General features: G+C 40.7%; 1 protein-coding gene across 2 annotated transcripts in view; it reads right to left on the bottom strand.

Moving 5' to 3' along the window:
- Nucleotides 1-16,523, bottom strand: part of POU2F3 (POU class 2 homeobox 3) — a 90,944-nt gene that overhangs the window by 14,737 nt on the left and 59,684 nt on the right. For both annotated transcript variants that reach the window (XM_074215279.1, XM_074215278.1), the window contains exons 4-6: nucleotides 7,256-7,360; nucleotides 5,352-5,454; nucleotides 2,919-3,001 (exon numbers count right to left, since the gene is read on the bottom strand). In XM_074215279.1, coding sequence (XP_074071380.1) covers nucleotides 2,919-3,001; nucleotides 5,352-5,454; nucleotides 7,256-7,360 — 291 coding nt within the window. The remainder of the gene's footprint in view (nucleotides 1-2,918; nucleotides 3,002-5,351; nucleotides 5,455-7,255; nucleotides 7,361-16,523) is intronic.

Genomic DNA, 16,523 nt, shown 5'->3' with positions numbered 1-16,523 from the left:
CATTGTAGGGGCTCTCATTATCTCCATTTTGCAGATGAGGAAACTTAGACAAACAAAGATTAAGTAACTTGCCCAGGGTCATCCAGCTAGTGTCTGAGGTCACATCTGAGCTTAAGTTTTGTTTTATCTGTTTCTTGAGGGCAGACAGAAGGTGTCCAATAAGTATTAATTAATGATGACAGAGGGAGGTAAGACAGCTAGAGAATGTATCATTAGGTTTATTACTCAATTATCCTAACAGAAGTTCCAGCCTTCAATACAGACATTTTCAAACTATAATGACTACTCTTTTTACTTCCCAAAACACCGTCATCTTTTCTGGGAGGAGTTGATTTTATTGTTAACAGAGGATACTGTTTTGCCTTTCTACAACCTTGTATCATCATATCATCCCTTGGATATGCAATAACATCCCCCCCCTCCATTTAATCTAATATTATTAGTACAGAGGTGTGGCTAGAAATTTGGACTTGAATTCAGTAAGGCCTGAGTTCAAATCCTATCTCAGATACTCACTGGCTGTGTAATGCTCGACAAGTCACCTAATGTCTCTGAGTCCCAGTTTTATCACCTATAAAATAGGGATAATAATACCTCTAGTACTGACATTATAGGGTTTTTTGTGAGGTTTAAATGAGATGATCATGTATATAAAGCACCTCATACACTTTGATGTTAATAATAATAATAAACTAACATTTATATAGCATTTGCTATGTACCAGACACTGTGCCATTATTATCTTATTTGATCCTTGCAGCAATCCTGAGAGGTAAATACTAATATCATCCTCATTTTACAGATGAGAAAACTGAGATAAATAGAGGTTAAGTGACTTGATCAAGGTCAGACAGTTAGTATCTTAGGTTGGATTTGAACTAAGATTACTGATTTCAGAACCAATGCTCTGTCCATTGTGTCACCAAATCCCCCATATTATCAATACATTAAAATGTACCTTACAATTTACATGATACCAGTGTTGGGAGGAGGAAGAAGGGATCTGCTCAATTTTGCAAAATGTACTTCATTCCAAAAATGATGCAAAACTCCATTAGCTCTGGATTCTAGAGTGGTTATATATAGATTCCCAATTAAGTGAATAACTGGGGCAAGTTCCTTCCCTTTGACATTAAGATAGCTGACTCTTCTAAAGAGGTATATTCAAAAGGGCACTGGATTTGGAGTCAGACAGCCTTGTTTTGAATACTGGCTCTGCCATTTAGAACCTACATGAAACTGGCCAGCCAATTTTCCTTCTTTATGTCTCAACTTCCATATGTAAAATGAGGGAACTAGGTGATCTCCAAAAACCTTTCCAACTTTTAAAAGTTGACTGAAAGTGTCCCAGAATATTGATGTTGATGATGAAAGAAGGCAAGTCAGATAGAGCGCTATAATTAGGTTTAATACTCAATTATCCTAATATAAGTTCTTGGTTTCACCTCTGAAAATAGAACTCAAGTCTCATAATTCCTTCATTAGTTCTTTAAAATGGAATAGATAGGTACTTGTCTGGGCTGATTTAGATAAAGGCTTGGTTTGTCAAGGTCCTCATAAATATTTTTTGAGGACTTATATAACTAAGGTCAACTAAGATCCCTTCCAGTGCTAATATTTTCTTATTCTAGGATGCTGATAAAGATGAGAAAAAAAAAGGGTGGTGATGGAGGAAAGTTAGAACCTAGGTGTCCCCACTTTTATAAAACCACCAGGTGGCACTCTCTCATCTTGTAGACTCAATCAAGGACAGACTTCATGGAATTCATCACCTAGCTTGATTCCTGGAACCTAAGGTGAGGAATAGGACTTTTTTATTTTACATATACATGAGAATTCCAGGGAATGGATATGATATTCCTCTCTCCATTAGATTATTCCTAACTGTTTTCCTCATCCATCTCAGGATCCTCCATCAAGATCTAGTGGAAAGAACATTAGATTTGGATGAGAAGACTTCCTTTTTAATTCTAGTTCTGTTATTATCTATGTGACACTGAGTAAATCACTTTGGCCTTAAGTTTCACTACTTGTAAAAGGAAGGTGGTTGGACTAACTGATTTCTTAAGTCCTAGCTCTAATTTTCATCATTTTTCTTCCTTGTGCAGCACCATAGCAGAATCAAGCCATAGGTATTCTCTTTGCTGGCCTCAAAGGAGTTCCAGAGCTTACTTAAATGAGACTCTAAATATTCCTCTTCCTGTGGCCACATGGCTTGCCAGTTCATCATAACTTTTAGCTATAGAAATAGAAATTTGGGAAGCTGACCTGGTGGTCACCAACTTGAGGAGCCTAGGAAACTGAAACAAGTTCCGAAAGGTGTGATGCCAGTTCAGGATGTTCTTCCTAGAGGAGGAGGCAGCTGGGTAGCACAGTGGACAAAACATTGACTTTGGAGTGAGTTTGAGTCCTGCCTCAGACACTTATTAGCTGTGTGACCATGGACAAATCATTTAACTGCTGCTTGCTTCAGGTTTTTTTAACCAGTAAAATAGAATGAATAATAGCAGCTACCTTCCAAGGTTGTTGGGAGGATTAAATGAGATAATATTTGGAAAGTGTTTTGTAAACCTGAAAGTACTCATGCTAGCCATTATAATCTGAGAAGGTATGTGACTTGATGGGGAGAATGCCAACCTGGAAGTAAAGTATTTTGGTTCTGGGTCTAGATCTCTTGTTGATATTAGGTAAGCCATTTCCTCATTGATGTAATTCTGGTTTCCTTATCTAGGACAGTAAGATCATAGAATTGAAAGGAACCTTAGAAGCCTTTAAGTTCAAGTCCCCTCACTTTACAGAAGAAAGTTCTGTTAAAAAGAGAATGTTTCTTGCTGCTTTCTCTGCTCATACTTGCCAGAGTAAGGTTAGAAATGAGAACAAGTAGGTTCCTTAGAGAAAATATAGAGAATATTGATTACCTGAGATGCCAGGCCAGGTCCTGTCTGTGGGAGAAGGAAGCTGCTTTGTTGCTGAGGAAATGGGAGAAGATTTGACTGTAGACCTGAGGGAAAAGAGAGAGGGAGAAACATGGTGAGGATAGGAGAGGGAGAGAGACAGAGCCAGAGAGAGGGACAGAGAGACAGAGAGAGAGATAGAGACAGACAGACAGACAGACAGAGACAGAGAGAGACAGAGACTTTGGAGTTCTAAAGCAGGGTTGATGCCACATCTCTCATACCTGTCCCTTAGTACATTTCACACCCCATGAAGACCTGCTCTCAGGGCTGCCAGGCATTGATTGCCACATGCAGGCGGTGGTGAATTAATGAATCAGACAGGGGGACAAATAGGGATGGGAACAGTAGTCCCCAAACCAGTCCTTCTGCTAGTCAGGGAGAGGTGTGCAGAAGAGTGAGGGAGAGTCAAGCTGATAACTTAGGGAGGTATAAACAAGATAGGAATCAGATAACACAAAGACTGTTCATGAAGACACCTAAGAGGGGAGGAGACCTGAGGGCCCAGGCCAGGGGGTTTCTTCTGAGCATTCAAATGGGAGTCCAGGTATTTTGGTTTATCTCACAAGAAAACACAGCTGGGCTAGGTATGAAGATGCTGGCCATGCCTCAGGAAGCCCCCAAGCCTACACCTAATTGGTCCCTTGTGTCACATCCTGAATGGTAAATGTCATACTCCTTTTCCCTTTCCCCTCTAGTAAGACAAACTATGGGGGAACCATTCTGACAGTAGTGCTTTGGGACTCAAGCTATCCCAGAAAAAAATGAAGCAATGGTCTCCTATGATCCTCTTCAGAGACAGGGACATAGAAGTCAAAATGGATCCCTGTCATTTTCAGAACAGGAAGGAAATTTTTAAATCATATAGTCCAACTTCTTTATTTGCCACTTACAGAAGCTGAAATCCAGGGAGACTGATCAAGAATTTTTTAATTGCCTACTTCTGTGTGCCAGGCAAGTATAGTAGACTGCTACATGCTTGCTATATGACCTTGCTATGTGATACTTAATCTCATTGGTATAGTGCAGAGATGGGAGCTCTGCAACACTCCCAGAATGAGGTCTAATGAGTAAAATGTAACTGGGAAATATTTAACAAAATAAATAAAAATACAATAGATGATATGTGGTTTTCTAAGTCACTGTGTCTCCTCAGCGGGTTGGTTTTTTAATTTGTTAGGCAACTCTCTAAGAAGGTAAATTATATCTGCTTTGGTGGAGGAAGCTTTTTTGAATGAGTATTCTTTTTACCAGTGAACTGACAGCTTGGATCCCTACCCTTTATCTCCTATCCACTATATGCCAATCACTTGAATTAAGCACTGGTGAGGTGATTTGGGGCGTTACCATTACTTTATAAAGGACAGAGCCAGTGGCTGTCCTTACTGTCTACATGGAGTAGAACTTACACTGATGCTGACATTGATTCTCTAAAAAATAAAAACAAAAAACTCCCAAGCAAGCACCCAGGAGGGTCAGCTATCTCATAGCATTGCTGAACTTTGGGGGTGCTTTCTCTGAATTCTTAGAAATAATGAAAATTAGCCAGCTCTGCTTGTCTCAGCAAAGGGATGAAGAAAAGCTAAATAAATCCTTGAAAGGAAGATTCTCAGCACTGTAATTTTTCCTCAGAAGCTTGAAAACTGAGTCTAGGTGGTACCTTCCTGACAAATGTTGGAAATAAAAGGAAAGGATGAGCAGATTTTCTTCTTTGATTCCCACACAGTCCCCTGGCATTTTCAGGAAGTAAAAGTGGAGGTAAGGGGCAAGGGAGTATTTAGAATATAATTATAGTATGGTGCCTTGCCCATGTATTTTCTGGCCACCCAGTGTAGAAGGATGGGTTTGTGGGTGGATGGAACAGAGAAGGAGGGATCCAGGAAGTGAGAAGACTGGACACAATATTCTTGAGCATTCTTCCAAACTGCCCAGGACAGTCAAGTGTAGCAGCTTACTCCACCAACTCCAGACCTCCCAGCAGCCCTCCATGCTGCCCCTGGGTGGCACCATTGTTCTGCCCAAGCAGAGCCATCATTGTTTAGCCCCACCCTGGGGCAGTAAGGTTTGGAACAACCTTCTTACCCACTGTAGCCACAAGGGTGGTCAAGATAGATTTCCATGGAACTAGGATTTCCTGGTGCCACATTTACTAGTCTGCTCTTGGAGTGACTTATCTTACCCCCTTTACCCCTGGTCTGGGGCTTAGAGAGGGGAGAGATTGAAACCGATCTGGCAAGAGATGGGACATAGGGACAAACAGTAGAACCAGAATGAAATGTTTCAGGGGTCCATTTCTTGAGTACAGGCTCTACTCCCACAGAGGGGTCAGCTGTTAACAAATGGGCACTCAACAAAAATGGTATTTGGGTTCAGGGAAAGAACCTTAGGGCATCTTACCTTGTTGCCCAGACTGAGATTGAGACAGCAGGAACTGTGACACAGACTGTAAATGACTGGGAACCAGGACAAGTTGCTGGAGAGGATGGAGGGAAGCCATGTCCTAGACACAGGGAGATGTAGTTTACAAATCGTATGAGTTGGGGTTAACTGTTCCAACCCAGTTGAATCTAATCTTTAACATAGCCACATTTTCTCTCCCTAGCCCTTAATCACACAGATCCTCTTGAAACCTTTTGTACTGTTCTCCTTTCTTTGCCTTGTCATTTATTTTTTAAAAGATAACTGCTAGATTTATCTGCCTAAAGTCCCTTATGCTCTTTGAGAGCACTGAAAGCTCAGAAGCATTCCCAGACATCCAAGCTGATTTAACCCAAGAACAATGATCAGAACAGAAACCTTGCTAGGAATAGCAAATTGGAGACCATAACTTTGGCTAGATGGGGCTAGGTCAGAGACCTGGGGTCTAGGAACTCATTAAAATTTTTTTGATTATTGTATTTTAATATAATTGGTTGCCTTTGTACTTTTCTATATTTTATTTTAGGCATTTTAAAACATCATTTTGACAAGGAGTCAATAAGTTTTTTAAGACTGCCCCACCAAAAGAAAAAGATTAAAACTCTGAGCTATCTAGGTAAGAGAATTCCATCAAATCATTCAAGAGCAACATGTTGTACAAGAAAGCCTCCTGATGGGGCGGCTAGGTGGCACAGTGGATAAAGCACTGGCCCTGGAGTCAGGAGTACCTGGGTTCAAATCTGGTCTCAGACACTTAATAATTACTTAGCTGTGTGGCCTTGGGCAAGCCACTTAACCCCATTTGCCTTGCAAAAGAAAACCTAAAAAAAAAGCCTCCTGAATTTGAAGTCATAGGTCCTGAGTTCAAATTCTAACTCTTATATTTACTACTTGTATGACACTGACCAAATGACTTATTATTTGGGTCTCAGTTTCCTCATCTGTCAAATAAGGGTGACTGTAGATGATCACTAAAGTATCTTTCCAGTTCTAATTCTACAATCTCTTTAAAAAAAAGTTTTGAAATGAATTATTGGCTTATATCAGACCTAGATCAGATGGATACTTCTCTCCATGGTCCTTTTTCCAACTTGCCATAGGATATTTGGGAAGCTTAATGAATCTTGTCTTTTCTGGTGCCATGAAGTTCTCACAGAGTATAGCAGAGTTCATAGCCAAATGTTCAAAAAATATTTGTTTAAGAAACAAAGAAGTCTCCTAGAAGAGGAGACTCCTGTCTACCCAAGTCACCAATTTAAAGAATGGGACATTCCCTTCATCTCTGTTCTTATTCTTCCCCAACTTGAGTTAATTCTGAGATATGTTATATCTGACTTAAAACCATGATAGGAAGGAAGCCACTTAGGACTGTCAGATCATTCAGAAGTAATTCTTGATGAACATTGTCAGCGGGCCTTTCTGAAGACATTGACATTTCTGAAATAGCCTTCTATTTTGCATCTTTGACTTTCAGCTTTCCAAGAGAACTAGAGTACTCCCCCCCACAACTTCTTAGCCAGGCTGGTTCTTTGAAAAATCTCCTTTTCTCTCAGTTTTCTACCACTCACTGCTTGGGGTTTCTTTTATTTTTTTTTTTTAGGTTTTTGAAAGGCAAATGGGGTTAAGTGGCTTGCCCAAGGCCACACAGCTAGGTTATTATTAAGTGTCTGAGGCCTGATTTGAACGCAGGTACTCCTGACTCCAGTGCCGGTACTCTATCCACTGTGCCACCTAGCTGCCCCTTGGGGTTTCTTCAGACAAAGTATAGGCTGACTTTGGAGGGAATAGGTTACAGGGTGCCAGCTCTGCCTTCAAGTCCCCTCTGAGGAATGCCACTTTCCCACTGAAAAAATCCAGGCTTCCAGAAAGTGACTGATAGTTACCCCAGGCATCTGGTTTCCTGACATCATAGTAGGTCCTTGAGACAGGTGGCAGGGCCTGTGTGACAGTGTTGGCTGCAAGGAATCACTGAGGTCTTCAGTTTTGATCTACAAGAAGAAAGAGGAGAAGAGGTAAAGTAAGCTTCTTCCAAAGGGGTAGTTCTGGAATAAGCCAAGAAGAGGTGGGAGAGAAGGAGGAGGAGAGCAGAAAGTTATCAGACTTTGTAAATGAATATTTGTTTCACTACTCTGAAAAAAAAAGTATGATGAGCACTAGTTATCATCTTGCTTCAACTGGCTTTCCTACCTTATGCAGGCAGGGTGGTGGTGTTAAGAGTGTCAGACTTGGAGTGGATAGAGGGCTAGATTTAGAGAAATGAATACCTGTATTTATATCCCTGTGATGCTAGCTGTATGGTCATGTCTCCTGTAGACATGTTAAGTTCATGTTATCTCATGTAGAATGTAAGCTCCTTGAGGGCAGGGCTATTTCAGTTTTTTGGTTGTTTATCAAGCACAATTCCTACAGTATAGTAACTAACTTGCTGATTTATTTTTTTTTAAGATTGGGTCTCCCTATCTTGTCTGGGCTAGAATTATAGCAACTATGCATCCACTGACCCCCAAAGCTGATCTTCACAAGCTTTGACCTGCTCTATTTCCCACCTGGGCCAGTTTGTCCCTTCTTAGTCAGCTTCCCTCAGGCTAGGCAAGCCCATAGTGTAAGAAAAGGGCCAGACACTGTGAATACTTGTTTACAAAGCAAAGATTCTGCCACCCTCCAGCCCAAGGATTCCCTTCTGATTTGTAAGGTATATTGCAGATTAAGGGTTAAGGTTCATTTTTCAGTGTCCCAGCTTTTTTCCCCTCCCTTTCCACTCTCCCATTCACCCCAACTTTCCTCCTCCCAGTTTACTCCATCTATTCTGTATTCGGACTCTACACCTATCTGAAATATAACTATTTATTTATTTATACAATTATGTCCCTCCCATTGGAGTGTGAGCTCCTTGAGATCAAGAACTGTCTTAGACTTTTCTTGGTATCTCTGGGATGTATCAAAGTGCCTCAAACAATTTAAAATTTAGTGAATCTGGGTAATCCATTGATTGTGCAGGTAAGTTTAGATGACCTGTGAAGCTATTCTAATTCTGCTATTCTGCAACCCCACAGCACTGTTATTTCCATTGCTGTTTGCCCTTCACATGTGAAGCTGCCACCACACCCCAGTGAGTTTGGTGACAATCTTTACCATCCCACCCTCTCACCCCCTCCACCCCATTGTCTATTTGCAGGCATCAACATGTCTACTGACTTAACAGCAACTGCCTCAACAGGGGCCCAAAGGGTCTTTTTATGCTTCTTAATTCCCTCTCCTATCTCCACCCTACAGTCAACAAACCAATTTGGTTCCTAGGGAGTTCTTCTCCCTGTCCCACCAGAATAATTTACCCATGCTGCTCCTTTATTGGATGACCGAGAATTAGTTTGAGGAGACTGGCCACAGACCATTGCTTGTCCAGTTTGTCATGTATTCCTTTAGCACTCTGGGCTAGACCTGGGGGCCCAATATGTCTTGAAACTGGTTTTCAAGTCTTTATAGGGAAATAGGGTGTTAATCCTCCTAGGCCTCTCCCAGGGATTACTTTGTCTTTATTTTGTATTTATTCATCTTTGTTCATACTAATGCCCCCCCCCCCCCCCCCCCGCAGAATGTGAGATTTTTGAGGGCAGGTACTTTTTCCATTTATTTTTGTACCTCTAGAAAGAAGCACAATTCCTGGGCAATATGCATAATGAAATAAAGAAATAAGGAATGAATGAATGAGGAAAAAAAGGAATTTCAACTCATTGCAAAATTCAATCTGCATTATTAATATTTCCCCATCATTTTCTTAAGTCTAGACAATCAACAAAATAATAAACCAAGATCTGATTTATAGGATGGAGCTCCAGGGAGATGGTTCCAGAATACACACACACACACACACACACCCCCCTTTCCAGTCTTCTTACACTTTACTTCCCCTCCATTCTTACCTTCCTTTCCTCCTCCCCAACATACTCTTTGATCCAGTGACATTGTCCTCCTTGCTGTTCCTAGCACAGGATCCTACACATATGACTACAGCCTGGAATTCTCTCTTCCTTTCTCTCTCTTTATCTCTTCCTCCTCACTTCCCCAGTTTCCTTGAAGCCTCAGCTAAAACCCCAACTTTTTTGTTTTTTAGATTTTTTTTCAAGGCAATGGGGTTAAGTGGCTTGCCCAAGGCCACACAGCTAGGTAATTATTAAGTGTCTGAGGTCTGATTTGAACCTAGGTACTCCTGACTCCAAGGCCGGTGCTCTATTCACTGTGCCACCTAGCCACCCCCCAAACCCCAACTTTTTACCAAAGCTTTTCCTGATTCTCCTTAATGCCAATGTCTTCCGTCTGTTGTTCACCTCCAATTTTTTCCTATATATACTTTTCTTGTTTGTAGCTGTATACATGGTGGTTAAAATATGAGATCCTTGGGAAGAGAATTAGTTTTTGCCTTTTTGTGGCAAATAGTAGTCTCTCTTTTTCTAAATTATTTTTTGAGTTTTACAATTTTTCCTCCAATCTCGCTTCCCTCCTCCCACCCCCCCATAGAAGGCAGTCTGATAGTCTTTATATTGTTTCCACGCTATATATTGATCAAAACTGAATGTGTTGAGAGAGAGAAATGATATCCTTAAGGGAAAAATAAAATATAAGAGATAGCAAAATTACATAATAAGATAGCTTTTTTTAAAAAAAAAATGAAAGGTAATAGTCTTTGGTCTTTGTTTAAACTCCACCATTCTTTCTTTTGATACAGATTGTATTCTCCATCACAGACACCCTAAAATTGTTCTTGATTATTGTGCTGATGAAATGAACAAGTCTATTAAAGTTGATCATCACCCCCATGTTGCTGTTAGGGTGTACAATATTCTTCTGGTTCTGTTCATCTCGCTCAGCATCAGTTTATGCAAATCTTTCCAGGCTTCTCTGAATTCCCATTCCCTGCTGGTTGTTAATAGAATAATGGTGTTTCATGACATACATATACCACAGTTTGTTCAGCTATTCCCCAAACATAGTAGGCTCTCATCAAATATTTATTGACTCATCAATTATCAAATTCATCATTTTTTAAGCATTTAGAAATTCAGCACAGGTGGTGGGGGAGCTGTAGATGAAGCCAGATAGAATCTATTCACACTTCCCCTCCCTCCCCTAGTGGAGCTTCTGCTAAATATCCATGTGAAGTTCCTATGTGAAGAAGATTGCACTTACACTGTTTTTCACTGACAAAACCTACTATGGCTGGAGAGACATGAGGATCTATCTAGTGACTATCTAGTGGCATCTGAGAAGTGAATTACAGAGATTCAAATTTCCCATGGTCTCCAACATGGCATATTAAAATTGGCCTGGAAATTAGGACACTTGAGATCTAGTTCTAACTTTGCCACAGATTAGAAATGTGCTCTTAGGTGAGTTAATTTTTTTGGATCTCACATTTTTTTAGTAACTATTATAGACTATTAGAGATGGGAGTTTATGTATCATCTAGTCTATCCTTCCTCTTTCCCCATTATTCTGATGAGGAAACTGAAGCACAGGGAAGTTAAAGGACTTGCTCAGTCACACATCTAGGTCCTTTCCTGCTAAAGTGTTATGGTTCTATTATTTTTTAATTTATTTTTTAAAATTTATTTAAGGCAATGGGGTTAAGTGACTTGCCCAAGGCCACACAGCTAGGTAATTATTATTAAGTGTCTGAGGCTGGATTTTAACTCAGGTCCTCCCGACTTCAGGGCCTAGTACTCTATCCACTGTGCCACCTAGCTGCCCCTTGTCCTATTATTTTAAGGACCCTTCTAGTGCTAATATTCTCTCATTCTATGATTCCTTTTCATCAACCTATGAAACAAAAATGGCAATCCTTATGATTCCAGAGATTGGGGTATTTGGTGAATATAGGCTTTGCCAGTGCTGTGGAGGTGTTGGGTAATACAGAGTATAAAAGAGATCTGTTTTCACAGACATTAGTTGAAGACAGTTCTTTTTGGAATGGTTTTACTAATTTGCATCTCCCTCTCCTCCTCAGCAAACCACTCTTGGGTCTTTCAAATAAGGGTCGAGAACAGAGAAGAAAGGATGAATCTCATTCAGAGGAGAAGTGAATGCCTCAGGAACCTGTAAGTTACTTCTCAGGTACTGGCCCACAAGAGAAATCTCTGAGACTCTTACCCCACTTGCCCCTTCACCTTTTCCACCCCCGCCTTGGATGGCACCATCATCTGATCATCTCTGAGTTACTTCTAGATGTCCTACTGTTGCCCCAAGAATTTTAGATTTCCACATGCCAGATTCCAAGAAGATATTTGGCAGCTGGTTTTAAAAAAAGAGTGAGAAATGGAAGAGTTTTTTTAAAAATGCTTAAACCATGCTCTGAAGTTGAGGGAGATGGGGATTTGGGGATGTAGTGATATTGTTACTCATTCTAAGTGAAACCTATATAGTTGGGTACCCGAGGTTCCATAGAGTTCTACACTATAATCTTTTTTGCAACCCTCTACTCCTTGTTGTCATTGGTAACTTTGGGAGTTTAAGAATTAGGATTGCTGGCAGGGGGTGGGAGGAAGGGAATGAAGGGAGGATATGGAAAATGGGGAGCCAGAATCTCTCCAGTGGAACCACCTCAGGCAGCTTGGCAAGGTCTTAATTTGGGAGGCAAGTAGTAGGGTTCCTTTACAGACTCATTATGCGCAATGTGAAGATAAGGAGGAGCAGCTATGACAGAGCTCCAAAACATGTGCTCTGCCTCCAAACTGGGTGCTATCTGTTAGAATCAGTGCCAGGTCTTCCTGCAACACTTACTTTCAGTACCCAGTGCTATCATGAAAGTAAACTCACCCTTTCATCTGTTCCCTGGATCAACTGCCCTCCAAACTAGGGGTCTCCTGAGTCTCCAGTTGATCCCCTGCTGAAAATGATGTTCACAGCATGCCGGAAAACATCCTTGTGATGTTAACGTGGGGTTTCATACTCTTCTCATTCTCTTGCTTCATAGGGACTCTCTTAACCCTCATCATTTCATATTGATGTCTTGATTATCCATTAGGCATGGGGTAGGGAAAGCCCCCCCTCCAAGAACAAAACAACTATTCTCAAACAATCTGAATTTAAAAATTAAAGTAGCAGATGATTTCTCCATTTTTCCAATCGAGTTTGAGGATTTGGCTATCTGGATTTTGTGGGTTTTTGAGACTCCACAGCTGGAGAAGAAGTGGGGGGAGATATTACCAGCTTCTATTGCTGCCAACTGACTTCTCTAATCTCAAGATGGCCTCCAAAGAAGGAGCCAAGTGTACAAGAAACACAGTCCTTTCCAATGGGGGGAAGGGGGTAGAAAACGTTTTCACAGCTGCTGAGGGGAAAAGGTTGGATCCCTTCCAGGCAACTGGGTGTTGCTGTGGATTTGGGAGACAAGATAGAAAAGACTTCAGTTGGATCCCATAACTTCATAACATGAGAACCTGAGGCAAATTGGATGAAAATGTGATTCCTGCCCCCCCGCCATACATTTTTGTGAAAACTAAATCAAACCCACAGCCTAACTGGAAACATAGAGATTGTCCCCTGGCTCTGCCTCTGCCTCTGTCTCTGTCATTGTTTCTATCTGTCCATCTTTCTATCTGTCCATCTCTCTCTTTCCCTCTTTCTTTGAGGCTCTTCACATAGTGTAAAGTACTTCTTTAGGCTCTAAGTTTCACTAAAGCCTAGGGACATGGATTGTGATATTTGGTCCAATTTTGCCAGTTAGTCACTTGAGCATGGCCACCTACTTACCAAGTCTCAGCTAAAATCCCACCCTCTCCAGATACCCTTTAATATTAGTGCCTTATTTTCACTGATTATCTCTACCAACTGAGATGGATATTCTGGTACCCTATTTCTTCAGTGGTGACTAGGATGGTTAAAATGGCATCATGATTTATTTTCTTCCCTAATCCCAATGAACTCCTTGGCACCACTCACATCAAAAAATAGTGAGCTCATCTTGGAAGGAGATAGCCCCTTGAAAGGACCTGAAAACATTTTACATAACACTTGGCGTCACAACCCAAAGGGAAGATAGAGGACAGGTGTTACCAGTGCCATTTTACAGATGAAGAAATAAAGACCTAAAAACATTAAAAGACAGAATGTAAAATTTCTCTTTGAAACAGTTGGCTCAGCCACATCAATAACCCAAGTCTCCAGATTTACTCATTTAGTGTCTTCTCTAAAAACAACGACAATAACAAAACCCAAACTTCCTAAAACTGAGGAAGATAATGTTGACCCTGGAAACGAATTCAGGATCTCCCAGGATCAAGAGGGATAAGATACGGAAAGGAATGCATGTTTCTACTAGGATTATTTCCCACCCATCAGCCCCTGTCTTGCTTTGCTGAACAGAAGTGAGCAGGTAGTCAGTCACCTTCCACAGGAAGAGGTCGATGACATTTTCACATGACCCACGAGGGAAAAACAACCAAACACTAATGAATATATCGCTGGCGATGAAAGTGATCAAAGCTGTTGCCCTAGTTGCATAACTCGTTTGTGGAAAGTGTTTCATAAACATTTCACAAGAAGTAGAATTTCAAAGCATGAACATCTCCCAACCTGCCTTCAATTACTGCCCAGTTTTTTTTTTCCTCCCCTCTCCCCCTTCTCTACTTCTCTCTACCAGTGAAGAACAGTTTCTGTTTTGTAACTGATCTATAAAGGTTTGGCAAAGGTGCTGCTCATGAAAACATCCTGCAGACATATTGCAAGTGGTGGAATCCAGCTTCAAGCAGGTAGATAACTCATCATAGGTGAGCCTGCAGTGACCATCGCCTGTGCCCTAACTTAAAGGACTCTTTCTTTACTTCCTGCTCCATCCCACAGGCCCATTGCCTCAATCTCTTTAGACATCTGTGCAAACCTTGCTAAGTATAGGATATCGAGAGGTCCTTTCTTCCATCCTTCTGTTTCCAGGCAGGCCTGGAATGAAACCAACTTGAGCAGGAGAGCCTCCTTTGCTCATACAAATTGTGCAGATTTCACATTTGGTTTAAATATGTGACCTTGGGAAGGTCATTTTAGCTCCTCTAAACCTCAATTTGTTCCACTATAAAATGAGGGAGTTGGATTCCACAATGTCTAAAGTCCTCTTTAAATCTAGAACTTTATGACCTTTAGATTTGCTATTTACTGGCTGGGTGATCCTTTCCATAAACTCTACAACCTATCTATATTAGCCTATTCAAGGCTCTTCAAAATGACAGGACATTCCATTTCCTGTCTCTGTCCCTTTCTACTTGTTGTCCCCTATGCCTGTGAGATTGATACTCTGCTTCCTCAAATGCAATTCCCTCTTGGTTTCCTTGTGCCCTTCAAGACACAGTTCAAATCCTGCCTTCTGCAAGATGTCTTTCCAGTGCTTAACATAGTATCTGGCAGATGCTTAATAAATGTTCATTGATTGCTGAACTGATCTTCTGGTTTCTGCCCCTCTCCCAATTCATTCAGATGACCTTTTAGCTTCTTTATACATAGTTTATAAGTACCTAGTTATTTGCATAGTGTGATTCCCCCTACCCTCTATTAGAATGTCTACTCACTAAGGGTAGGGACTGTTTTTGCATTTCTTGTATCTTCAGTGACAACTTCCTCAGTCACTTAATATAGTGATAACATATAGCAAGTGACAACTTTTCTGAGCTTTGATTTATCTATCTGTAAAATAAAGAGATTGGATTAGAGGTCTGCTAATGCCCCTTCCATCTCTAAAAAGTCTATGATTTGGTTCTCCATCTGACACTTGAAGCTGACACCTCCAGAAATGAAATTCTCAAAATTAGAGATAACCTAACGGTGTTTTTTTCCCTTCTGCTTGTAGTTACCCTGGAAATACTACAAGCTTATCAGTCACAGTATTTCAATACTTTTTCATTCTCTCTCTAGCAAGAAGGGAGATTTGCTGCCAACTGTTACAAGCATGAAAAATACCATCATGTTATGCCTATAAGACTCTACTACCTCCTAGGAAAAAATAGAGAAACCCATTAAATCACATATAAAGAGCATAGGAGACCTCAACAGGGGCCTATAGAAATATTTCTTTTCTCACTGAAACCTAAATTACAAAAATCACAACCTTCATAGTTGTTGTTGATCTGTTACCTATTTAACTAGTAACAACACATTTCAGGATTTCCACAATCCCCATGTCTGATTTTCTGGAAGTTGTAGGCAAGTGGCTCCATAATTCTAAGATGGGAGTTCTTTGGAATTCTGATCCCTAGGGAAAGGAGGGAGACCCCTGGGTTCCATTTTACAATTTATTTGCCTGGGATAAATGATATAGGTGAAACAAGGGGGTACAATGGAAAAAGAAACTGGGTTTCAAACCTTGTCCTGTAATTTACATGCTTACATGACCTTAGGTCAGTCATTTCCCCCTTCGAGTTAATTTTTCTGATCTAGAAAATGAAGACAATTTATAAGACTACTTCCAGTTCTAAATCCCATGGCTGCTTTCCCAGCAGAAAGAAATGACTTCAATCTTGACTAGGGGCAGCGCAATAGACTAGATAATGATTATGATAGATATTAACCTCTGAAGATTTTCCCCAAGACTTTTTTTCGATTTAATTTGATAAAAATCTCCACCACTTCATCATGTCCATAGGTGGTGTAATGGATAGAGCACCTCAGACTCTTGACTCTTACTAGTTATGTGACCTTGGGTAAGTCATTTAACCTTGATTGCCTCTCATCCAGGGTCATCTTCAGTCATCCTGATTCATATCTGGCCACTGGGCCTAGATGGCTCTAGAGGAGCACAACACCCCCTCACTCAAATCCAATTCATGTGCTTGTCACTGCATCACCTCCCTGATGTCATGGTCTTCTTCAAAAAATAAAAGACATATTCCTATACTGCCCCTTGTTGCAGAATAATGACTTTCTTTTCTTAATTGGGAATAGTTAAGAGAAATACAGGAAAAGAAGAAAGGAAGGGACAGAAAAGACAGAAAGACAGAGGCAAGCAAAGACCAAAGGACAAAGAGACAGGAGACATAGAAGGAGAGATAGAGAGAGAGATAGAGAGAGAGAGAGAGCGAGCAATTTCTCCTTTTCTATTACTTAGCCTGGAAACATGCCTTACCCTCAGTGTGCTCTTCTCAACAGTCACACATGATAATTCCATTTTGAACT

Source organism: Macrotis lagotis, chromosome 1 (genome assembly GCF_037893015.1).
Source record: "Macrotis lagotis isolate mMagLag1 chromosome 1, bilby.v1.9.chrom.fasta, whole genome shotgun sequence".
In the NCBI taxonomy this organism is placed as follows: Eukaryota; Metazoa; Chordata; class Mammalia; order Peramelemorphia; family Peramelidae; genus Macrotis; species Macrotis lagotis.
This window is presented reverse-complemented; position numbering and strand designations above follow the sequence as displayed.